The sequence below is a fragment of the Rhincodon typus genome, chromosome 25, assembly GCF_021869965.1.
Source record: "Rhincodon typus isolate 14 chromosome 25, sRhiTyp1.1, whole genome shotgun sequence".
NCBI lineage: Eukaryota > Metazoa > Chordata > Chondrichthyes > Orectolobiformes > Rhincodontidae > Rhincodon > Rhincodon typus.
The window spans coordinates 930,183-957,000 of record NC_063356.1 but is presented as its reverse complement, the minus strand read 5'-3'; the positions used below and the strand labels follow the sequence as shown (position 1 = coordinate 957,000).

At 42.0% G+C, this 26,818-nt stretch overlaps 1 protein-coding gene across 1 annotated transcript in view; it reads left to right on the top strand.

Moving 5' to 3' along the window:
• The window catches only part of LOC125486034 (forkhead box protein P2-like), a 270,838-nt gene that overhangs the window by 63,370 nt on the left and 180,650 nt on the right, over positions 1–26,818 (top strand). Inside the window, exon 2 of the mRNA XM_048611798.1 lies at positions 17,891–18,074. Coding sequence (XP_048467755.1) covers positions 17,901–18,074 — 174 coding nt within the window. The 5' untranslated portion in view covers positions 17,891–17,900. The remainder of the gene's footprint in view (positions 1–17,890; positions 18,075–26,818) is intronic.

Here is a 26,818-nt window from a genome sequence, read left to right as displayed (position 1 = left end):
GCTGGAATTGAGTCCCTCACACTTTCAAGGATTTTTCAGTCTGTTTGGTAGGAAGTGACTGCTCATAAAAGGAGTGAATTTCCTCCCCTAACCCCTGCCCCCTGCCTCCTCAGCCCACCTCCCATTCTGAACCCTGAATCCTGCCCTCTGTTCCAATCTGTCCTTTTTTAAAGAGAGGTAATCAATGCCTCATATCCTCATCTTTGGTTTCTAATTGACTCATCCTATCTTGCCAAACATGATGGTGTTTCATACCATGGGCTGATGCATTTTAACTAAAATGAAAGTGAGGAGCAAATTCCAGCATGTACTATAGATCTTATTTGAGGAACTGAGTATTAGGTGGACGATATTAGCTACACAGCCTAAACTCAGTGTCCAGAAGTACTGGACCTTTTCCGTTCAAGACCATTGTATGACATTTGTAATGGAATTATAGAATTCACAGTGCGTGATAAACAGAAAATAGTAATTGCACTCTCTGCTTCATCTGAGTTCAGAATGTTGTCAAATCACCAACACTGGTGTGTACAATGTGCTTAGTGTTCTTCATGTTTTTGTTTAGAGGTAGGCGCTTACTGAATGATTAAATAGTGTGTGGGACAGACAGTTACAAATTGGCTGCTTTTAATAGGGATCCTGATCCAAGGGAACTTTTCTTGGCAGACAAATTCTCGGGCCTTGGGCATTGTGAATTGCCAATTCATTTCTTGTTTTTTTTGTGTTTCTTCTGTCTTTCCATTTGTTTGAGAATATCTGACGTGTATTTTCATTATTACTCTGTGCCTGTCTCTCTCTACAGTTCTACATTTCTTTGTCGTTTCCTCTTCATGTCTCTCTTTTACTGCTCTCCTTTTGTGCCTGCTTCTCCCCCTCACCCCCTCCTCTAGATCGCCATGATTCACTTGCTCTGCATTTCTGTTGCACATATACCTTCTTTTGCGCTCTCTTTTCTCTCCTCCAACCTCCACTTTTTTTCATTACCTGTGGTAAATGAGACCTCATCCAAAAATCAGCAGCCCATATGTTAACTCACCCCTTGCTCACACTCGCTGACATACACAAGTTCCTCATACACCAACACGATTATTTAATATTCTCATCCTTGATTTTAAACCTCTTCATGTCTCTCCTCATCACCCACACCCCTCGCCATCAATCTCAATAAATTCTTTGAGCCTCTCATCACCATCCAAACTACCTGCTCCAATTCTGGTCTTGTATATACAACTCCAATTCTCAAAGCACCACCATTTGGCTGACTGTATGTGTTTGATTTCTATCTCAAAATCTCTTCACCTCTTTTCCTTCCTTTCAGATGATTATAAAACCCGTCCCTTTGAAGACTTCGTCATCTGTCCTGATATTTCCTTAGATTGCTCAGCGTTTTGTTTGGTAATGTGCCTGAAAAGCATTGCGCGATGCTTTACCAGAGCAAAGGCGCTTCAGAAAGTTGTTATTGTGTTTGTATGGATGCTCCATGGCAATTTCTAACTTGATTGAGCTTTTGACCTCCTTTCAATCCAGCTGGTCAGCTGCACGTCCATTTCTGCTGAAAACCAATAGTAATTCCAGGAGGAAGGACAAAAATCAGATGCTGGTAGCTCAGTTAGTCTGCAAAGTTGTTGAAACATCTAAGATTCTTAGATGTCTTGAAAATGTAGAGAGCTGTTTACCACAGAGCTGTTCAGATTAGGTCATAAGTATATTGTATCCAACTTGACAACTGACCATGGATTCCATGCAAGTTGATCTTCTGGCAGATGGTGGAATTTGAATTCAATAAATATGTGGAATTAAGAGTCTTAATGACTATGAATCCATTGTCGAAAAAACCCATCTGGTTCACTAATACCCTTCAAGGAAGGAAACCACCATCCTAACCTGGTCTGGCCTATATGTAACTTCAGACCCACAGAAACTTGGATGACTCATAACTGCCCTCTTGGCATTTAGGGATGGGCGATAAATGCTGGCTTAGCAAGAAATGTCCTCATCCCCTGAATGAATTTTTAAAAAATTTCCTGGATTATCCCTGTTGACCATTTTGAACAAATGAACAACTTATTAGCTATTTTCCAGTCATCTGGGACCTCTCCTGTGGCTGAAGAGGATACAAAGATCCCTGTCGAGACTCTAGCAATCTCCTCCCTTGCTTCTTTCAGTATCCTGGGATATATCCCATTAAGGGCTGGGGATTTATCCACCTTAATGTTTTTCAAGACACCCAATATCTCCTCTTTCTTAACATCAATATCCTGTACAGAATCAACAAATTCTTCTCAAAACTTACCATTATCCATGTCCTTCCCCTTGGTGAATACCAATGTAAAGTATTCATGAAGGCCCTCATCCTCTGGCTCCACACATACATTGCTTCCTTTGTCCTTGTGTGGACCTACCCCCTCCCTAGTTATCCTCCTGCTCCTAACATTTAGTGGACGGCGAAGAAGATTACCTCAGAGTACGACGGGATCTTGATCAGATGGGCCATTGGGCCAAGGAGTAGCAGATAGCATTTAATTTAGATAAATGTGAAGTGCTGCATTTTGGAAAGGCAAATCAGGGCAGGACTTATAAACTTAACGGTAAGGTCCTGGAGAGTGTTATTATAAAGAGACCTTGGAGTTCAGATTCATAGTTCCTTGAAAGTGGAGTCACAGATAGGTAGGGTAGTGAAGAAGGTGTTTGGTACGCTTGCCTTTATTGGTCAGTGCATTGAGTATAGGAATTGGGAGGTCATGTTGTGGCTGTACAGGACATTGATAAGGCCACTTTTGGAATATTGTATACAATTCTGGTCTCCCAACTATAGGAAATATGTTATGAAACTTGAAAGGGTTCAGAAAATATTTACAAGGATGTTGCCAGGTTTGGAGGGTTTGAGCTATAGGGAGAGGCTGAATAGGCTGGGGCTACTTTCCCTGGAGTGTCAGCGGCTGAGGGGTGACATTATAGAGGTCATGAGGGGCATGATAGGGAAAGTAGATGAGGTCTGTTCCCCGGGTGGGGGGAGTCCAAAACCAGCGGGCATAGGTTTAAGGTGAGAGGGGAAAGATATAAAAGGGACCTAAGGGGCAACTTTTTCACGCAGAAGGTGGTGTGTGTATGGAATGAGTTGCCAGAGGAAGTGGTGAAGGCTGGTACAATTACAACATTTAAAAGGCATCTGGATGGGTATATGAATAGGAAGGGTTTAGAGGGATATGGGCCAAATGCTGGCAAATGGGACTAGATTAATTTCAGATATCTGGTCAGCATGGAGAATTTCGAACAAAGGGTCTATTTCTGTCCTGTATGTCTCTGACTCTATATGTATAAAGTGCCTTGGGATTCTCCTTAATCCGATTTGCCAAGATGGCCCCTCTAGCCCTCCCAATTTCTTTTTTAAGTTCTTTTTTGCTTTCCTTATGTTCCTGAAGGCCTTGTTTTTCCTGATTCCTGTTTCCTGAATTTTTACATATGCTTCCTTTTTTCCTTTTAACTAAACTTATAACATCTCCCTTCATCCAAGCTCCTTGAATTTTGCCATCACAATCTTTTATCCTTACAGGAACATGTTGGGCTTTTAAAAGACTCCCACACGTCAAATATGGATTTATCTTCAAACAGCTGCCCTCAGTCCAATTTTTCCAGTCCCAGCCTAATACTGTTTATAATTAGCCTTCCCCCAATTTAGCACTTGTAACCGAGGACCAGTCTTGTCCTTATCCATAAATATCTTATAACTTTTAGAATCATGATCATTGTTCCCAAAATGCCCCCTCAGTGAAACTTTGATCACCTGGCCAGGGTCATTCCTGAGGTCTAATACAGCCCCTTCCATAGTTGCACTATCTAAAGAGACTTTAGTTAGGAAACATTTGGAGTGTTGTGTGCAGTTCTGGTTGTCGCACTGTAGGAAGGTATGGAGGAGGCTTTGGAGGGGGTGCAAAAGAGGTTTACAGGATTTGCCTGGATTGGAGTGTATCAGTTATTAGAGGCTTAACAAACTTGCATTGTTTTCTCTAGTGCGTCGGAGGCTGAGGGACAACCTAATAGAAGGATATAAAAATATGAGAGGCGTGGATAGGGTAGATGTATGGCATCTCTTTTCCAGGGTGGAAATGTCAAATACAAGGGGGAATAGGTTTAAGGTGAAATGGGGAAAGTTTAAAGGAAATGTGCAATACATGTTTTTTAAGCAGAGGGTGGTAGGGGCCTGGAGCACACAGCCGGGGAGGTGATAGAATCAGATATGATAGCAACGTTTAAGAGGCATTTAGAATGACACATGAACAGACAAGGTATAGAGGGATATAGAGCATGTGCAGGCAGATGGGATTAGTTTAGAGTAGCATCACGGTCAGCACAGACATGGTGAGCCGAAGGACCTGTTTCTGTGCTGTACTGGTCTATGTTAAAGGCTAAGAGAGACAGATTTTTAATCAGGAAGGGAATCAAGGATTATGAGGTAAAGGCCAGAAAGTGGCGTTAAGGATTGTCAGATCAACAATGATCTGATTGATAGGTAGACCAGACTCGATGGGCTGAATGACCCACTTCTGCCCCTATGTTGTACGGTCTAAAGCGGCTGCTATGCAGGATCCTGAAGTGAAGGGGGAAGACTTGGACTGCTCTAGTCTCTTGTTTCTGTTGGTTTACCCTCTGGCTCACTGTGGTATTGTATACCTTTCACCTTTAATGATAAGCTTCTCTTTTGCACTCCTCCTTTCCTGTTCGATTAACCTCTTTCATCCGCTCTCTCGCCTTTAATTTCAAATATAGGAACCACAGCTGGCCATTTAGCCCTTTGAGTCGATTCTCCTTAATGATCCCTCCCTTTTCTTTCCTTTGATTTTTCTCTGAGCTTTACACCCAGCCTTTCCCTCATGTTGCACTTTATGTTTTTGACAATTTTTGGAGGTGAATTTTTTTCGGTCAGTATCATCAGGGTAATGTGGGTATTAGAGAGAGCAATTTTAAATATGTGATACTCGCAAACTTCACTGACATTTATGTTTTCCATGATCTGTTACACTCATTTCAGAATTAATCAGACTGGGTCACAGCACACACCGAACACTGGACTCACCTCCCGGTTATTTCCACCAAATGCAGTTCAGTTCTTTAAATTTTCATGGATACAGATACTTGGAGGTGCACCTTTCCAAACCAAAAATGGTCAACTTGCTAAGAAAATGACTAATGTACAGCTGTGAAGCTATTAAATAGTTCACAATCATTTTTTAAAAACTATTTTCAGTAAATTCAAATCAGGTAGAGAGCAAAAAAATCTTATTTAAAATGTTTATTTTTTTGGTGATAAAATCATTTTCATTTGTGTTAATAACACTGTGCCATATTATCACCCTTAAATATCTCAAGGAATATTTTATGTGGAAAGAAAAAAAATTAATTAAGTTCCAGTACACAGCTCAGTTATGCTGGTTCAGTGAAGAGTATACATTTGTGTCGGTGAAAATGAACTACTGAGAAATCTTGAACTGCAACGTAACCAACACAATTTCAACCATGTTTTGGGCCTGGTCTCCAAATTGCAGCCAAAGGAGTAACAACTCTAGCTCTTTATTTTCTCTTGATCTTTCTATCACGTGCATGCACTTTTAATTCCTTATTCTCACTTTGACTGCCTGTGTGTCTCCCTAGATGGAGGAAGTAGGCCGTGTACAACATTGCAATTAAATGGGACAATTAAAAAGTGCGTTTGCATTTTAATCATTTTCAAACCAGTCTTCCTTTCAGCTTTTATTTTAAGGAAACAGATCTCAATGTATGGGAATTATTTCTGAGTGAAATTGTGATAACTACTGACCATCATATCCAATGCACACAGTGTAAGAATCTCTGGCAAGAGAGATCTTGAAAAATATCAAATGACTATTAGGAATTGAAGCACCCTAATGACTGGCATTATCATTCATTATGTATAGGATCCAGTGGGTACAATTGCTGCCTTTTGTTTTCTGTCAAACTTCAACACTGAAAGTGATGTGTGCATGATAGCATAATGAAATCGGCTGAAGATAATGGGTTTGAAAATATGCAGAAAACCCTTTAGTGCATTTGGAACAGAACCAAGCCTACTTTGAAAGAATTGTCCCAGAATATATTAATGAATTATTTGATCTTCAAGATTCTATTTTTTTTAATTCAGCTTTTTTTAAACGTGAGACCAAAAGTTCAGTTTTTTTTTTCCCCTCCCTTGCCTCACAGTTGATCTTTCTCTCAGGCTGTTCTGTCCCAGCCATATCTCAGGAATATATAAACAGTACCTTTCACTAATGGTGACAACTGGAAATTGCACTTGAACATTGCTGGCAACAGGCCCACAGATGGGAGGGATTTGATGCTTTATTTAAGTGCAGAGCAAAGAAATTGAAGGGATGAGAATTTTGCTGTGGCATTGATGCTAGACTAAGGATATACGATGCACAAACAGAACTGATGTTCTTCCAAGTCAGTGCCACTGTACCTGAAACATTGAAAGACCACTTCCATATTAGGTTTGTTTGCGTTCCATCTGTGTTTGTCCCTCTCCGTCACTCCTTACTATTTTCCTTATGTTCTATTATGCTTTTGTTATGATTCCACTGATGATAATATTGGACAGGTCAGATCTCAGAGTGAAACCTGGCTTGATAGATCATAAATTTTATTATTGCAATTTGGTTACTGTGGTGATCAGTCACTGAATATATTCACACAACACAACCAATGTTTTTTTAATAAAAGCACACAAAAGTTTATTACACAAAGGTAATATAAATAACAAAAAAAAGTCAAAACTTTTCCAAGTGGTATCCTTTACAGACACTCAACCCCAATGAAGAGCCTTTTCTATCTTAACTCTTTAATTTTCTTACTTAATTGGCAGGGTTGTAAATGTTTCCTTTTGGCAACTTTCTCTACATTCACACAACATGATCTCTGTCACTGTCAATCCCTGAGATACAGGCAACAACTACTTCATTGATTATTCCTAAATAAATTTTAAGAAAATCCCTGTCAATGTAAAGTGCTAAAATAAGTTCAAGACATTTTTTCCAGCTCCAAAAGCCTGGTCTACTGTAAACAAAACAGTCTTATTGCTGGTATAAACCTAAAAGCTGATTGTGGCCCCCAGTCTGTCTTTCTGTATGCCATAGAGATTCAACATCATAACTACTTCATCAATTAACTCATCCGGTGATTTATCTAGTCATTTCGCTTAAGTCAGATGCATTTTTGGAAATTATATTTAAATTTACTATTTTGACTTTCCCTTACCATTCACGACATGTTCCTTCCTGGTCCAGTGTTTATTTCCTACCCCTAATTGCCCCTTGAGAAGGTGGGTGTGAGTTGCCTTATTGAACTGCTGCAGGCCATGTGCTGGAGGTAGACCCACAATGCACTTAGGGTAGGAATTCCAGGATTTTGACCCAGTGACACTGAAGGAACAACGATATATTTCAAAATCAGGATGGTGAGTGGCTTGGATGGGAGCTTGCATGGTTCCCATGTATCTACTCCCCATGCCTTTCTAGATGGTAGTAACCATGGCTTTGAAAGGTGCTGCCTTAGGATCTTTGATAACTAAGACAAACAAGCCACCATCACAGCATTAAAACCAAAAATACATTTAGCTCTACTTTAAAATGCAAATTCTGAAGTGATACAAACAAATGATAAAACTATCACATATTCCAACAAAGAAAAAAATGAAATGGTATCCTTAAGAGGCATTTTCCTTTTTTATCAAAATTTCTTCTTATCACTGTTCCTATATAATGTTAAAAGTAATTACGTTTTAACATTAAGTATCTCATAGGGAGGTGATGGCCTAGTGGTATTATCGCTTGACTGTTAATCTAGAGACTCAAGTAATGTTCTGGGGACTAGGGTTCAAATCCTAGTACAGCAGATGGTGGAATTTGAATTCAGTAAAATGTAGAATGAAGAGTCTATTGATGACCATGAATCCATTGCCAATTGTCAGGAAAACCCACCTGGTTCACTAATGTCCTTTAGGGAAGGAAACTACCATCCTACCTGGTCTGGCCTCCATGTGACTCCAGACTACCAGCAATATGGTTGACTCTAAACTGGCTGATGGGCAATTAATGCATGGCCTAGTCAGTCGTGTTCTCTGAGAATTTTAATCACAATCATTTAAAAAAGTCCATGATGATCATAGCTTTCATTCCTTTCATATTTATTCTTTAAAAAGTGTCTGTGAAAATATCAACTTTTTCAGTAACATAAATAATTTTCTTTTAAGATTGTATGGTTGTAGCATTAAATACCAATGAAACAGTCTCAAATTCTTAATACAGAAGCTTTCCAAAACAAAAAGGTGATCCCTTGACAGAATTGTTGAATATGTATATTTCAAAATCATGTAACACCAAGACCATGCATTGTTTCTTTACTCTCCACCACTGATTATCTCTGTTTCATTGAACACAATTGACTCGCCATTTGATCCCCGTCTCATCTTCCTCTAACAACGTTGAACCAACACTTACATTGCTGGCTATCACAGCTAGTTTAAAATATGGTGTCATAGTTTTGTACTGCTAAACTAACGGACTAGTCAATATAGCTTCTAATTTATCAAAGGCACTCTTGACATTCTCTTTTCAATCCAAATTCCTTGCCTTCTTTACCTGCAGCGCTGAAATTTGGAAGCAACTTCCAATAAAATCCATCTTTACCAATATACCAAGATGCTTTGGATACAAGAATATCCGAGGAAGCCCTTATTTATGTTTCTCCAGGTGCTGTTTGGCCTTGTCCCATAGTGTAGCCCACAGTTTTGCTGTGGAAATATCAGTTTTGGTCAAATGTACGACCAATTGACTCTTCATAACTGATCAAATCATTTGTCAAAGTGATGCAAATTTTCTTTCTAGGATTGACTAAAAAGAACCAAATCAGCTGTATAAATAAAAACAGAAATTTGCTGGAAAAGCTCAGCTAGCAGCATCCGTGGAGAGAAATCAGAGTTAACATTTTGGGTCCAGTGACCCTTCCTCAGAACTTAGAATCAGTTGCATAATTCTTCGATGACTGTAATAGTTAATCATTGAAAAGCTGCTGGTACATTTTCATTCCAAGAGACATAACTTTACATCGATAAAATCCATCCAGTGTTACAAAAACTGATCTCTCGTTGGCCCTATTCATCAATGGAACTTGTGAGTATCCCTTCAACAATCAATTTTTGTGACCAATTCTATTTGCCTAATACTTTAAATGAAATCTTCTAGTCATGGAATCATAAATGAATCCACCTTTGTTACTATCTTGACTTTACAATAAGAAAAATGCAATATTTGTTACCCATCTAGTTTCAGCACCATCAAAAGTGATTTCTAGCTACTATGATTCTGTTCAATAACGTCATTGTCCATCATGAACTTAATTGCTTCCTTTACTTGAGCTTACATCTCTGCATTGAACCTGTAAAGTAGTTTATTTATGGGTAATGCATACACTACTTTAACATCATATGTAGCAACATCATATGTATTTACAGAAATTGGTTCCTTGATGTGTAATGGCTTTTGTAAGTCAGTGTGCTAATTTTCTGAGATGTAGCACAAAATGTATCATTGAACTTTATAAACGTTGTGCAATCTGATTACTGGAAAGTTGACTTTTGAATTTTGATCTTCTCCTTGAATTGGTATTCTTGTGAATTGTCCTGATGCATACAAGGTGTGAAGCTTTGATGAAATGTCTTTTTCCAACAAAATTTGGAAACAGTGAATAGCTCAGAGGATACTAGCACACTGGGTGCTTTCTCAGAAGTGGCCAAACTGTGAACTGAATTGTTATTGGTTAGTTCATTGTAAAGGAACTCTGGAAGGCTACACAGAATCAGTGAATTATTACAGCATTGAAGGAGACCATTTGGCCCATTGTGCCTGCACCAACTCTTCAAATGAGCATCATTACCTCATGTCAATCTCTGCTTCTTTCCCATTTCCCTGTACACTATTTCTATCCAAATAGTCATCCAGTGCCCCTCTTAACTACCTCAGTTGAACCTGCCTCCACCACATTTCCAGGCAGTGCATTCCAGTCTCACAATTTTTATCACATCATGTTTGCTTTTTTGCACGTCACTTTAAATCTTTACCCTCTCGTTCTTGTTCTTTTTACAAGCGGGAACAGCATATCCTTATCTACTCTATCAATTGGGATTGTCTGTACCTGAGAGAGAGGGTTTGCAGCTGTGTGCCTTATTAGTAATTTTATGCATGCAACTTGAAGGGGTAAGCTGTTGTCGAATAGCACACTAATTTCTTCATGAATAAAGACCAACATACTGTGGAATTGTGCTGCTACATTGCTGTCATGTGACAGCAAGAATGATGCATGTATTCTGGTTGTGTAAGATGAAACATGGCTATATAAACTATTTGGAATAAACTTAAACATTTTAATTGATATTTCCTTTGCCTGTAAATTTGTGCATAATTTGTGTCAGAGGAAAAGGTGAAATCTTGTTGGTAATGTCTCCATTTGAAGCTCCTTTGGTGAAGGTGGTTATTTTAGTTCCTCCCTCATAGCGATCAGAACATTGTTTTGGTTTTGGGATGAAGTAGGGATTTTGAAATCCTTGCATTTTAGCTTGGAAAAGGAAGAATAATCTTTCATTTCAGTCCACTTATTATAACACCAACTCAAGGAAGAGGTGATTTTAATATCTGGATTGGTTCCAAAACCTGTAATTCAGGTTCAAAAGATTGCAGCCTCCAGTTCCTGTATGTTATAGAAAGACAGGCAGATAAAAGACTGTGTGTTTCAATGAAACCTTTCACAACTTCAGGATGTCTCAAAGCAATTTTACAACCAATGAAATGTTTTTGAGTGTAGTCACTAATTTAGTACAAAACAATGTACGCACAGAAAGCTCCCACAAATTAGAGTTGGGCAAATGGGATGAGGAGTGGCAGAGAGTTTAAACATATTCAGGTGTTGCATTTTGGTAAAGCAAACAAAGACAAAACTTATACACTTAACAGTAAGGTCCTGGGGAGTGTTGCCGAACAAAAAGAACTAGGGGTGCAGGTGCATAGTTCATTGAAAGTGGAGTCACAGGTATGGGGAAGAAGGCATTTGACACGCTTGCCTTCATTTGTCAGAACGTTGAGTATAGGAGTTAGGGTGTCATGTTGCGGCTGTACAAGACATTGGTGAGGCCACTTCTGGAATACTGCGTACAATTCTGGTTGCCCTTCTAAAGGAAGGGTGTTATTAAACTTGAGACAGTGCATAAAAGATTTACAAGGATATTGCCGGGATTGGAGAGTTTGAGCTATAGGGACAGGCTGAAAAGGCTGGGGCTATTTTGCTTGGAGCATCAGAGGCTGGGGGCTGACCTTATAAAGGTCACGAGGGGCATGGATAAGGTGAATAGCCAAAGTCTATTTCCCAGGGTCGGGGAGACCAAAACTATAGGGCATAGGTTTAAGTGAGAGGGGGGAAAGATTTAAAAAGACTTGAGGGGTATCTTTTTCATGCAGAAGGTGGTACATGTATGGAACAAGGTGCCAGATGAAGAGGTGGAGGTGGATACAATTACAACATTTAAAAGGCATTTGGACAGGTAAATGAATTGGATGGGTTTAGAGGGATATGCTGGCAAATGGGCCTGGGTCAGACAGGGATGTTTGGTCAGTACAGAGGAGTTGGACTGAAGGGTCTGTTTCTGTGCTGTATAAGTCTATGGTTGTATGAATGACTGGATAATCAACTCTGGAAATTTGTTGAGGGATAAATATCAGTTAGGATACAGGAGACAATTCCCCTGACTGATGGAAGAGGCCAGACAAAATATACAATAAGCAGAATCTAAGAAAAGTGCAAGAGGTCACATGAGATGTGCTTAAATGGTTTAGATATTGTTTACCATTGAAATTACAGGCCATTTGGCCCAACCAGTCCATGCTGGTGGTTGTCTTTCATATCAGCATCTTATCAAATCCTGTTTAAACTGAATCAAAGACAAATGGTACAGAAGTCTCCAGGTATGATGTGTGTCAATGGCAAACCTCTTGCTGAGATTGGTTACAGTATCATCAGAGTGCTAGAAACTATCAGGGGGCCACTCCTCACTTAAAGGGAATACTTACTTCAGTAATTACGCTGTCAGTTTCTAAAGGCTGAAAAGTTCAAATGTTGAAGAGTTCTTAGATTTATGACTGGTAACGTGATGAAACTGATGGAAGGAAATATTTCCTGCATGCCACAAAACTAGGATTGTACAGCCATAAATTACCAGCTCACCCCGAGATAATGAACATTCATTTTAGGCTGTGGTAACAGAGGGAGAAAACCCGATGGTGAATATTATTGTACTTCCACCTTTCATTCAGGTTCAGTTCAGAATGATATTACATCAACCCAACATGTCAGAAACAGAACATTGCTGGCATAATTAGACAAGTTTGTTTCACCTATTATGAATATTGACTGTTAAATCAAAGGCAAAATGCTGGAAATTTGAAAATAAATGGCTGGAGAAACTCAGCAGGTCTGGCATTGTCTGTGGAGAGATAAAAACAGAGTTAACATTTCAAGTCGAATCTGAAGAGTTGCTAACCTGTCCAGGCTGGATATAAACTGGTGTCATGTGACTTCTGACCTTGTCCACCCCAGTCCGACACTCACACCTCCACATCATGTCCAGGCTTTGTCAATGTTTGCACGACCAACTCTGGAGATATTCCTGGAGGTTTTATCAAACACCTCCTGCCTCCTCCTGCTGTGTCCCTTTGCTCTTGCTATTAATAGTATCATCGAATCATACAGCATAGAAACAGACCCTTCGGCCCGCCATGTCTACACTGATCAAAAATACCAAACTACGCTAATCCAGTTTACCTGTGCTTGGTCCGTAGCCTACTTTGCCACGACATTTTAAGTGCTCATCCAGATGCTTCTTAAATGTTGCCAGAGTAGCGGCCCCAACCACCCCCTCAGGCAGCACATTCCATATTTCTCTGGGTGAAAACATTTTTCCTCAGATTTCTTCTAAACCACTTTCTCCTTACCTTAAACTTATGCCCTCTCTACTATGCATGTCTGCCATGGGGAAAAGATTGTCATGATCTACTCTGTCTATGCCTTTTATAATTTTATATACATCAATCAGATCCCCCCTCAGCCTCAGAAAACAAACCCAGCCTATCCAGTCTGTCATCGTAACTGAGACTTTCCATCCCAGGCAACATGTTGGTGAATCTCCTCTGCACCCTGATTGATTGGTTTGATGTATTGTCACATGTAACTAAGTACAGTGAAAAGCTTTATTTGCGAGCAGTACAGGCATATCATAGTAAGGAGGAAATACAGATCAAAGGGTGAAGAGAGACTTGGACAGACTAAGACATATAGGTTACACTGCACAGGAAATGCATGAAGGCAAGATCAACATTAACAAGGTCAGCATTATTTCAAGTTATGGAATCCCTCAGTCTAATAACAGCAAGGAAGAAGCTGTTCCTGAACCTGTTGGTGCATGTGTTCAAAACCCTGGTTCGGCCACATCTGGAGTATTGTGCCCAGTTCTGGTCGCCTCATTACAGAAAAGATGTGGAAGCGTTGGAAAAGGTGCGGAGGAGATTTACCAGGATGTTGCCTGAAATGGAGGGAAAGTCTTATGAGGAAAGGCTGAGAGAGCTAGGGCTTTTCTCTTTAGAATGATGAAGGATGAGAGGTGACTTGATAGAGGTGTACAAAATGATCAGAGGTATAGATAGAATGGTCAGCCAGAGACTTTTTCCTAGGGTGGAGGTAGCTATTATGAGGGGGCATAGTTTTAAAATGAGTGGAGGTAGGTATAGGGTAGACTTCAGAGGTAGGTTCTTTACTCAGAGAGTGGTAGGTGCGTGAAATGCATTGCCGGAGAGGGTAGTGGAGTCGGCCTCATTAGGGGCATTTAAGCGGCTATTAGATAGGCATATGGGTGATAGTATAAGGTAGCGGTGGAGATTAGATAGACCTTAGGTTTAGGGTAAAAGTTCGGCACAACATTGTGGGCCGAAGGGCCTGTACTGTGCTGTACTGTTCTATGTTCTTTGTTCTGTGTCTTCTGCCTGATGGAAGAGGTTGTAGGAGAGCATTACCGGGGTGGGATGGGTCTTTGATGATGTTGGCCGCCTTTCCGCAGCAGCGAGCCGTGTAAATGGAGTCCATGGATGGAAGGTTGGCTTCTGTGATGGTCTGGGCTGTGCACACCACCTTCTGTAGTTTCTCACGGTCCTGGGCAGAGCAGTTGCCGTACTAGGCCATTATGCACCCGGACAGTTTGCTTTCAATGGGGCATCTGTAGAAGTTGGTGAGGGACCTTATGGACAGGTCAAATTTCCTGAGCTGCCTGAGGAAGAAGAGGCGTCGTTGTACCCTCTTGACTGTCACATTTACGTGGGAAGACCAGGACAGTTTGTCAGTTATCGTCACTCCGAGGAACTTGATCCTCTTCACCCTCTCGGCCTCAGTTCCATTGATGTAGATGGGGGTGAGTTCTCCTCCTTTTTTACTGAAATCAATGATTATTTCTTTAGTTTTACCAAAATGGAGAGACAGATTGTTTTCATTGCATCACACCACCAAGCCCTTTATCTTCTGACTCATCGTTGTTTGATATCCGCCCTACCACAGTGGTGTCATCAGCAAACTTGTAGATGGCATTTGTTCGGAATTTGTCAACACAGTTGTGGGTGTACAGGGAGTACAGCCGGGGGCTGAGGACTCATCCTTGGGGGGCTCTGGTACTGAATGTTATCGTGGAGGAGGTGCCGTTGTCTACCTTCACTGACTGCAGTCTGTGGGTCAGAAAGCTGAGGATCCAGTTGCACAGGGTGGAGCTGAGACCAAGGTCTCGCAGTTTTGAGATCAGTCTGGAGGGGATTTTGATGTTGAAGGCGGATCTGGCGTCAATGAACAGGAGACTGATGTCGGTGTCCTTGTTATTCAGATGTTGCAGGGATGAGTGCAGGGCTAGGGAAATGGCATCCACTGTGGACCTGTTGTGTCAGTAGGTAAATTATAGGGGATCGAGGCAGGTTGGGAGACTGGAGTTGATGTGGACCATGACCAGCCTCTTGAAGCACTTCATGTTTATTGAAGTCAGAGCCACTGGGCAGTAGTCATTAAGGCACATAGCATGTGCTTCTTAGATACGGGGATGATGGTGGTCTTCTTGAAGCAGGTGGGGACTTTGGCCTGTAGGAGGGGGAGGTTGAAGATGTCGGTGAATACCTCCACCAGCTGTACAGGATCTAAGTGCATGGCCGGGCACTCTGTCTGGGCCCGTTGCTTTCCTTGGGTTGACTCCCTCTCCAATGCAATTATGTCCTGATAGTGTGGTGACCAGAACTGCACACAGTATACAATCTGTGGCCTAACCAATGTTTTATAAAGTTGTAACAAGACTTCCTTACTCCTGTGTTCTATGACTCTGGCTAATGAAGGCAAACATCCCGTATTGCCTTCTTCACCACCCTGTCTCCCTGTGCGGAAAATTTTAGGGATTTATGGATTTGTGTCTGACTGACTCACTTGGCAATCCTTACTCCTGGGATGGTATTGCCCTCACTCATTTGGAAAATAGAGGATCAGCGTGCATGATAGTGAGAAATACCCAGTGAGTAGTTGGAAAGCTGAACTTTACTTCCAACTGTTCTGTTGTTACTGTGGGTTGGAAAAGACAGAACATTAATATCAAACATTCACAAATTTAACTGGAGCTGCCAAGATTCAGAAAAATTGATAACAACTCTGAGATTAATGTCACCAAAAAGGGGGAGATTGTGATAGCAAGACTGGAGCAGGTACTTTCATTCAACTTTAGATGTATTCTTTTTAAGTGTGGGTCTGATGGCCTTCTCCCTGATGGTGGTGGGGTAGGTGATAAGAAAGGGAAATGATTGGGTGATTTGGCCCAGAATGATACTTGCTCTATTTTTACCACCTCAGCCATTACATTCTGAGTGAGAAACTTCTAACCCCACAGGGTGGCTCAGTGGCTCAGTGGTTAGCACTGCTGCCTCACAGCACCAGGGGCCTGGGTTCAATTCCACCCTCAGGCAACTGTCTGTTTGGAGTTTGCACATTCTCCCTGTGTCTGCATGGGTTTGCTCTGGTTTCCTCCCACAGTCCAAAGATGTGTCAGGCTAGGTGGATTGGCCATGCTAAATTGCCCATAGTATCAGGGATGTGTAGATTAGGTGGGTTATAGGGGGATGGGTCAGGGTGGGATGCTCCAAGAGTCAGTGTGGCTTTGTTGGGCCAAAGGGCCTGTTTCCACACTGTAGGGATGCTATGAACACTGATGAAGGTCAATTAATGGACCTCAATGGCCTGATGATCTGTTTTTCTGCTTGGCAAGAAAAGTGACCAGTTCTGAAGTTCTGGACTCTAGACATTAACTCTGTTTCTCTCTCACCACAGGTGCTGCCAGACCTGCTGAGTTTTTCCAGCAATTTCAGCTTTTATTTCAGAAAAGTCACTGGTTTCCTGACAGGGCTGCTTGCCAATTTGATGGGGGGGTGGGGTGCTCCATTTGCTCCAATCTGGGACCATTTGGAAGCAGGGATGGGTTAAAGGAGTGGCTACTAAAAGTCAACTCTCCCCTCCCCACACAATTACCTCTGACCTCCCTCAACCTCCTATTCCCCCAACTCACGACCCCTCCCCTCTCAAAAGGAAAGCATTTACCACCTTGCTGTTTAAACCCTGAAATTCTAGACATCAGGAATGACCTCTAGGACCCAGAAACTGTCAGCTTCTGATTGGCTGGCAGCTTCTAGCAGGGCAGGACCTCAGTATCAAGCTTGTGATTCACCAGGAAGCTCAGTGATCACCTCAGATTGCAGCTGGATCTGGTGTGTTTATGTGGTGTGAAGGGCAGGGAGTCAGGCTCCCTTGGACATACATGGCCTCACACATTGTGCTCAAAACACTAAATCTCAGCCACTGTGCCATCTTCCTTCTGAAGATTTTAATTCATAGTTTATTGGAACCCCTTCTCTTAACTTCAACAATGTATCATGGGTGTGTCAGTGTGGTCAGTCCGAGGGATGATGCCACCTCTCACTGTTGCCCTGCCCTTAGCTGCCATCCGCACTCTGCCTATCACAGCCAATAATCATCAAATAATTGTCAGGCCTCAGTGTCCTGCCTTGACTTCTGTGGTGCAGGGTGATCGCACCTTCGCCAACCACTGCTCCAGCTGTCTCCAGTTAAGGAATGAAACCTGGGAGCACAGAGAGAGTGCAGAGGAAACCTATTGGAATGGAGCCAGCAAAGAGGGACCTGTGCTGTTTGGAAAGTCTGGAGAATCTGGGATTTTGAAGCAGTGAAAGTAAGAAGAAGATTAAATGGAGGTGCTCAAAATAATGGAGATTTTGATTGTGAGGAGAGGAAGAAGCTGTTTCTCTTGGCTGGATGAGTAATAACTGCTGGCCTTGCTAACACCAACATCCCACAAACAAATAAGAAAATATTGATAATCAGAGAGTACCAATTTAAGGGTCATTGGGAAAGGACCTGAAGGAGAAAGGAGAATGTTTCATTTTAAAGACAGTGAGTTGTCATCTGGGATGTGCTGCCTGAATGAGCAGTGACAGCAGATGCAACAAGAAGTTTTAACAGGGAACTGGATAAATATTAGGGTGTGGGCCAATGTGGGTGTGGGCTGATGGGGTTGTGGGATTATTTGGACAACTCTTTTGGAAGGCTAGCATAAACAGGATGCTCTGAATGGCCTCCTGCTGCTCTGGACCATCCTATGACTCTATGAGCAGGACACATGGTGTTTATACTGAGCTGCAGGTGATGGGATCAATAACTTTTTCCTCTTTTTCAATTACCCACCCGCACCAACTTTTAGGTTTTAAGCCATGATGGTGGAATCTGCATCAGAGGCAATACGAAGCACTTCAGCCAATCAAAATGGAATTAGCAGTTTAAGCAGCCAATCAGATGGTGGAGGGCGAGAAGGTGGCTCAAATGGGGATGCAAATGGAGAAGTCAGTCCTGTGGATCTGTTACACCTTCAACAACAGCAGGTGCAGGTTGGTTCTGGCTGGTTTCTGTTATTAATCTGTGTACATCGGAGGTAAAGCAATGAAACACGTTGGATAAAAAGACAACCTGGTCTCCCAAGGTCAGCTATATCCTTTATCAAAGGGTGTATGTTCAACAAAGCTGACTTAGCCTGAGCACCAAGTCAGACCACACCCAACAGTCCATTCACTGTGTGATGATTGCCCTGCATTTAGCCAACTCTGGACCATGACAGAACACCTTGGTAGGACAGCTTGGAGTGTTGTGGGATCGAAAATAATAAGATAATTGTACAGATATGACAGAAATATTTCTTCTGTCCCGCACGTCTGAATCTTTCATTCAAGTTGGAATGAATTTAGAAAGAATTCACCATGGTGTTCTTTACATTATGATTGGTTGACTGGGCAGTGCAGTTGTGTGAGCTGGTGTTTGTTTTGTGATCAGGTCCCTACGGTTTTGGAGTAGATTCGTAGCTCGGGTTGTGGGTGTTGAAGTTGGTTGGCTTGCCGAGCTGGTTTGTTGTTTTGCAGACGTTTCGTTACCATGCTGGGTAACATCCTCAGTGCAGCCTCCAATGAAGCGTCGGTGTGTTTTTAAACTCTGGGGTCCGTTGAGATGGATTGCCTCACTTCCGGTTTTCCTCTGGTTCACCGCCAATTCGACTGGGACAACACCAAAATCCTGGGACAAGCTAAGCAGAGACAGGCACGGGAATTCCTAGAAGCATGGCACTCCACGAAGCATGGTATTAATAAACACATTGAACTCGACCCCATATGAATTCAACTACGAAGGAAACCCGGAAGTGAGGCAATCCATCTCAACGGACCCCAGAGTTTAAAAACCAGGTGGGAAAACACACCGACGCTTCATCGGAGGCTGCACTGAGGATGTTACCAAGCATGGTAACGCAATGTCTGTGGAACAACAAACCAGCTCGGCGAGCCAACCAACCTCAACAGATCAGGTCATAACTTCCAGACAAAACCAAAATCATTGTCACTGGGACATTAGCGATATTCACCCCATCAGTCAGACCTGAGCTGAGACCTGGTGGTTTACGATTAATATTCTAATCCACTCCAACAAGTTTTTTCAGAAATACATGACTCCAAATGTGCCCCGAGGATTCTGACACAAAAGCTGCTCAAGAATTCTAGCAGGGATATTAGCCTTATTTCTGTGTCCCTACCTGTGTAATTTCCACACAAATTTCTGAGATTTCTGAGGCCTCTAGTACATTCCCAGTGATACATACCCCACTACTGGTGGCCATGCCTTTAGGTGCTTTAGCTGCAAGGTTTATAGTTGCCCCTTTTAATCATGTCCTCCTCTCAATGTTACATTCCTCCTTTAAAATGCCTCCTAAAACCAAATGTTTGATCACCTGATCTAATATCTCCTTATGCAGCTCAATGTCAAATCATTTAATACTGTTCCTGTGAAGTGCCTTGGGATATTTCATTATGTAAACATAAACTTTGTATTGTTTTTGTTTATCACTGATCGTTTCCCTTCAAGCAAGAGTTTCCTTTTCTTCAGTCTGAGACCTCCATGCTGATCAAATGGTGCATGTGCTAAATGCAACAGAGTGTTCATTGTTTCCAAAGAACAGACATTATATGCTCTTCCTTGTGACACATATTGGTGGTTCCTTTCATTTTGACTGCATTTTGTCTGAAAATATTTATTTTTTCACCCATCACCTATCCCTTCCTGCTGTCAGGATCTTGTACAGTCAGAACTGGAGCTGATTGATCTTAATCTTGGATTTCATCCAATAAAATTTGCTAAAGTTTAGATTTCACCTGAGCACAAACCCCTGACTCGTACATTTCCTCTTATTTATCTTGAACGCGAGCCAGGAGTAAAACTTTTGAGTGGTGCTTGCAAATCTGGTCCAACGAGTCTGAACCAGCCACGTACAGATCGGGACTGTGCCTTCTTCACTCTTAAGTCTATTTCGCAGATTATAGGAGAAGGATAAAGGAGGAAAGGCTGTGTGTAATGGAGCAGGGAAGGAACATCCTTCAAGGTCCCTTCAGCTAGACATCGGAAATTAGCTGAAGCTCAACTCAAGGTGTGGACTCTTTCCTAAGTGTGAATATTACCCAGGCAATTGCTAGTATTTGATGACAGAGAGGTGCTGCAAGGGACAAGTGTTTGTGGGGTACACTGCTATCTTATCAAATTGACTGAGTTGGTTGTGAAGAACACCAAAATCCCAGAGTGTCTCATGCTCAAAAGCCAAGGGCTTTCACTGATATTGTGCTTTTTACAAGCTCAGCATGTTCTATGGACGCTGCACCAATTTCTTTTAAGAGGTTATAATGTTAGACATGGGAGCAATTTGCAACACCTGTGTATCATCCGTTTTACTGCCTTTATTGAGAGACTTAGTGGGAGAACTTTTCTGATTTTCCAATGTCATGTAACCTTCCACATTAGAGGCTAGGTGGGGCCTTGGTTTAACATCTTGTCTGAAAGGCAGCATTTTTAACGCTGCAGCACTCCTTCAGTACTGCATTTGGATTACAAATCCCAAATTGGTAGAGTGGGGCTTGAACCCATGACTTCTGACTCAGAGGCAAAAGTTGCTAGCCCCGAGCTATGCTGAGAGTTTGTATGCACAGGGTTAAGTAGAAAAGTTTGAGTTTTTATTCATCCATGGGATGTAGACAGTGCTGGCTGGAGCGTTATTTATTGGTCAGTCCTAGTTGCCTTGTAGTAGGTGGTGGAAAGGTACCTTCTTGCACACCCACAATGCTGTGAATGAGGGTGTCCCAGGATTTTAGGTGCTGATGGGAGATGGAAAAGGGCATCTCAGAGAGGTGTGTAAACCTTGACCAAATCTGTTTGTTGCAGGCTTCTGCCAAAGGTTTGAGTATTCTGTTAGGAGCAGAAGGAAGCCATTATGCCTGTCAAACCTGTTCCACCTGAATGGGATCTTGGCCACTCTTTGTCCCACATCCCTTAATGTCTTAGGATCATACTACTCTAACAATCCTAGATTTAACATGAACCAATAATCTGGCATTAATTGCCATGTGTGGTACAGAATTGTAAATATTTACAGCATTTTCCTACTTTCACTCTGAGTCTGATTTTTAGATCCTATTTTTTGTTTCTCCAATGAGTGAAAACACCTTTCTTCTACCTACCGTCTCTGATCGCAGTGCTATCTTTTCCTGTATAAATGGGAATCGCTAGCTTGGAATCCTTATTGACACAGAGCTCGTTCCTCATCTGCTAACAGGTTCGCCCATTGGAGAAGGGTGACAGTGATCCCATCCACTGGCCAGACAATCATGGGAAACTGTGGACTCCCAACTTCAACAATTACTTGCCTGCAATTTGGTTCCCTGTCCTCTTAAGCAATGATGACCTACCCCCAAGAAAAGTTAGTCAAATTAAAGGGTAAGTAGCTTGGTGTCAGTAGTGCCCCAGGGAAGCGTGACACCATCCAAGTCATTATACCACATTGGCACTGCATCACAAGCGTCCACTCCCTCCACCACCAACGCTCAGTAGCAGCTGTGTGTACTATCTACAAGATGCACTGCAGAAATTGACCAAAGATTCTTAGACAGCACCTTCCAAACCCACGACCACTTCCATCTAGAAGAACAAGGGCAGCAGATAATTGGTTTCACCACTACCTGCAAGTTCCCCTCCAAGGCACTCAACATCCTGAGTTGGAAATATATCGCCGTCCCTTCACTGTGGCTGGGTCAAAATCCTGGAATTCCCTCCCTAAGGGCATTGTGGGTCAACTATGGCACATGGACTGCAGCAGTTCAAGAAGGCAGCTCACCCCCACCTTCTCAAGGGGCAATTAGGGATGGGCAATAAATGCTGGCCCAGCTAGTGACGCCCACTTTGCAAGAATGAATTCAAAGAAAAATTGGTTGAATCAGCCAGATTACCTTTAATGTGTCACGTGCTGGTGACATCAGAAATAGGAAGAGAACCTTGTTGACTTTGTGGCTAAAGAGCTGGTGCAGGAGGGAGAGCTTCAGCTGTTTGAATCCTTGGGATCTCTTATAGGACAGGTGCGACCTGTATAAAAAAGATGGGTTTCACCTAAACTGGAGGGGCACCAATATCCTTTTAGGGAGGTTTGCTAGTGTCACTTAGGATTGTTTCAGCTTTTGATGCAGGGAGGCAGGAACCAGAGTAGTAGGTCAGCATGTGAAGTGATTCAGGTTAAGTCAAACAAGTCTAATGGGAGGAACAGGCAGGGCCAGGTCAATGAGGAAAGCAGAACGAGTGTATTTATTTTAATGCAAGGAGTATAACAGGTAAAACAGATGAGCTCAGAACCTGGATTAGTGCCTGGGGCTACGCTGTTGTAATCATTATAGAAACTTGGTTGAGAGAAGGGCAGGACTGGCAGCTCAATGTTCCTAGGTTTAGATGTTTCAGGTCTGATAGAGGGGGATATAAAAGGGGTGAGGAGTTGTGTTACCGATTAAAGAGAATGTCACATTTGCACTGAGAGGATATCTTGGAGGGCTTATCCAGTGATGTCTTATGGGTAGAGCTCAGGAATAAGAAAGATGCAATCGCTTTGATGGGGTTATGCTTTAGGCCTCCCAATGGCCAGTGAGAGATAAAGGAACAGATATGTAAGCAGATCATAGAAAGATGAGGGGGTCACAGTGGCACAGTGGTTAGCACTATTGCCTCACAGCGCCAGGGACCCAGGTTTGATTCCAGCCTCAAATGACTGTGTGGAGTTTGCACAGTCTCCCAGTGTCTTTTTGAGTTTCCTCCGGATACTCCGATTTCCTCCCACAGTCCAAAGATGTGTGGATTAGGCAGATTGGCCATGTTGAAGTTGCTCCATAGTGTCAAGAGATATAGAGGATAGATGGGTTAGCCATGGTAGATGCCAGGTTATGGAGACAGGATGGGGAGTGGGTTTGAGTGTGATACTCTTCAGATGGTCAGTGAATAGCCTCTACGTGCACTGTAGGAATTCTATGTAAAAACAACAGGGTTTTGTAATGGGAGATTTTAACTTCCCCGATATTGACAAGGACTCCCTTAATGTCAGGGGTTTAGATTGGGTGATTTGTTGGGTGAATCCAGAAGGGTTTCTTGAAACAATATGTAGAAGTCCAACTAGGGAAGGGGTCATATTAGACCTTGTTTGAGGAAAGTGCTTGGCCAAGTGATTAACTTTTCAGTGAGCGAGCATTTTGAAAACAGTAATCATAATTCCATAAGTTTTAAGATAATTATGGATAAGATTAGTTCTTGGGTGGAAGTGCTAAATTAGAGGAAAGCTAGTTACAAAAGTATGAGTCAGGGACTTGATAAATTAGATTGGAGGTGGCTATTTGAGGGTAAATCCACATCTGACATGTGGGAGTCTTTTAAAGGCCATTTGATTAGAGTTCAGGACCAACATGTTCCAATGAGGATGAAACATTCAGGAACCCTGGATGACAAGAGATATTGAAAGTTTAGTCAAAAAGAAAAAGGAAGCATATGTAAGATATAGGAAACTGAAATCAGACAAGGCCGTTGAGGAATTTAAAGGAAGCAGGAAAGAGCTTAAACAAGGAATTAGGAGGGCTAAAAGTAAATAGTTAAGTCAGATTAAGAAGAATTTTGAGGCGTTTTATACATCAATTAGGAGCAAGAGGGTAAATAGGGAAAGAGTAGTCCCACTCAAACACAAAGGAGGGAATTTATGCCTGGAGTCAGAGGAAGTGGGTGAGGTCCTCACTGAGTCTTTCACATCGATATTCAGCAAGGAGAGGAACGTGGATGATGGTAAGATTAGGGAGGGGTATGTTGATATTGTATGGCTTGTTGATATTAAGAAGGAAGAGGTATTGGGTGTCTTGAAAAACGTTATGGTAGTTAAATCCTCAGGCCTGATGGGATCTATCCCATTTACTGAGGGAGGCAAGGGAGGAGTTTTTGGGGCCTTGACAGAGATCTTTGTATCCTCTTTCCCAACAAGTGAGGTCCCAGAAGACTGGAGAATAGCCAAGCTTGTTCCTTTGTTTAAGAAGGGCAACAGGGATAATCCAGGAAGTTGTAGGCCAGTGAGCCTTACATCAGTGGCAGGGAAATTATTGGAGAAGATTTTTAGGGACAGGATTTGTTTCCATTTGGAAAAGAATGGACTTATATTCAAAATGGCTTTGAGCAGAAGAGGTCTTGTCTCACAAATTTGATTAAGTTTTTTTGAGGAAGTGATGAAGATAATTGATGAGGGTAGGGCAGTGGCTATTGTCCATGTGGACTTTATTGAAGCATTTCACAAGATCCCTCATGGTAGGCTGGTCCAGAAGATTAAGTCACATGGGATCCGTGGTGAGTTGGCAAATTGGATACAAAATTGGCTTGGTCACAGAAGACAGAGGATAGTTGTGGCATGTGATCAGTGGTGTTCCAAAAGGATCAATGCTGGGACACCTGTCATTTGTAATATATGTAAATGACTTGGATGAAAATGTAGTTGGTCTGACTGGTAAGTTTGCATTTTGGGAAGCCAAAAGCAAGAGGAAAATATACACTAAATGCAGCACCCTATTGTGGCCCCCCTGACTATAACCTTTCAGAGTTCCCTAGGTATAGCAGTCATTTGTCTGGAATGGAAATTTTAATATGTCACTCCACTTTTGGAGAAAGAGGAGAAGCAAGCAGTTACAGACCAGTCAGCCTAACATCTGGTGGGGAAGTTGTTGGAGTCTTTAATTAAGGTTAGGGTAGCTAAACACCTTGAAAATTTTCAGTTAATCAGGGACAGCCAGCATAGATTCATGACAGGTAGGCCGTGCCTGATAAACCTTGTTGAATTTTTTTGAAGAGGTGACTAAGTTGAGAGGGGAACGTCTTTGGATATTGTTTATATGGACTTGCAGAGGCATTTGATTAAGATAAGGTACTGTTAACTGAAGTAGAAGTCGATGAAACTGAGGGCAAGTTACCAACATGATGTGGAGGAGCCGGTGTTGGACTGGGGTGGACAAAGTCAGAAATCACACAACACCAGGTTATAGTCCCACAGGTTTATTTGGAATCACGCAAGCTTTTGGAGCATAGCCCCTTCGTCACCGGATGAAGGGGTTGTGCTCTGAAAGCTTGTGTGATTTCAAATAAACCTGTTGGACTATAACTTGAAGTTACTGACGTGACTGGGAAATTGGTTGAGTAGCAGGTGACAGAAAGTAGGGATAATGTATAGGTACTCAAATTGGCAGGATGTGACCAGTGGTGTCCCACAAGGGTCTGTGTTAAGGCCTCAATTATTCACATTATTTATTAACAACTTGGATAATAGCATTGAAAGTCATATATCCAAATTTGCTGATGACATAAAGGTGGACGACGTTGCAAACAGTGTAGATGATAACATAAAATTATGAAGGCACCGTGGAGTTTAATGTAAACTAGTGTGGTTATCCATTTTGGACTGAAAAAGGATAAACCTCCCACAGTCCAAAGATGTGCAGCCTAGGTGGATTGGCCATGCTAAATTGCCCATAGTGTTCAGGGATTTGTACATTAGGAGAGTTATAGGGGGATGGGTCTGGGTGGGATGCTCTGAGGGTCGGTGTGGACTTGTTGGGCTGAAGGGCCTGTTTCCACGCTGTAGGGATTCTATGGAATTCTATGAAACATGCTAAATCAAGGTATTTTGTAGATTGTATGAAGTTAAACACACTGGACATCCAAATGGTTCAGGTGCATAGATCTTCAAAATATTGTGAATTGTTGCAGACAATAATCAAGAAAGCTAATGGAATGTTGGCCTTTATATCTAGAAGACTGGAAGACAAGGATGCAGATGTTAGGCTGCAGTTATAAAAAAGTCTTGGTTAGATCCCAATTTGAGTACTGCGAGCAGAGCAGGCAGCACACTTTTGGAAGGATATATCGGTCTTGAATACAATGTAGGTTTACAAGAATGACACCTGGACTTATAGGGTTAAGTTATGAGGACAGATTATACAAATTCCTTTCTCTAGAATTTAGAAGATTAAATGGTGATCTGATCAAAGCCTTCGAGATATTCCTCCCACGGTCCAAAGATATGCAGGTTAGGTTGAGTGGCCACGCTAATTTGGCCTGTAGAGTGCAGGCTAGGTGGGTTAACTATGGTAAATGTGGGGTTACGGGGATAGGGTGGGATGTATTTTGGAGGGTTCAAGCAGACTCAATGGGTCGAATGGCCTCTATCTGCATTGTAGGATTTCTATGATTCTATTTTAGGAGCATTGGTATACAGAGAGATCTTGGGGTGTAAGACCATAACTCCCTGAAAGTGACAACACAAGTGGATAAGGTAATAAAGAAGGTGTATGGCATGCTTACTTTCATTGGTTGGGACATTGAGTATCAAAGTTGTCATGTCATTTTGCAGCTGTGCAGAAATTTATTTCAAACACATTTGGAGTATTGTGTGCAATTCTGCTCCCTACTCTATAGCATGTGGAGGTTTTGGAGAGGGTGCAGAAGAGGTTCACCAGGATGTTGCCTGGATTGGAGAACATTAACTACAAGGAGAGGTTGGACAAACTTGAATTGTTTTCGCAGGAATGTCAGAGGCTGAGGGGTGACCTGGTAGTGTGGAGAATATTAAATTCTGAGAGGCGTGGATAGGGTTGATAATCAAAATTTTTCTTCTCAAGTGAAAATGCCAAATACTGGGGGGCATAGGTTTAAGGTCAGAGAGGGAAAGTTTAAAGAAGGTGTATGAGGCAAGTTTTTTACACAGAAAACATTA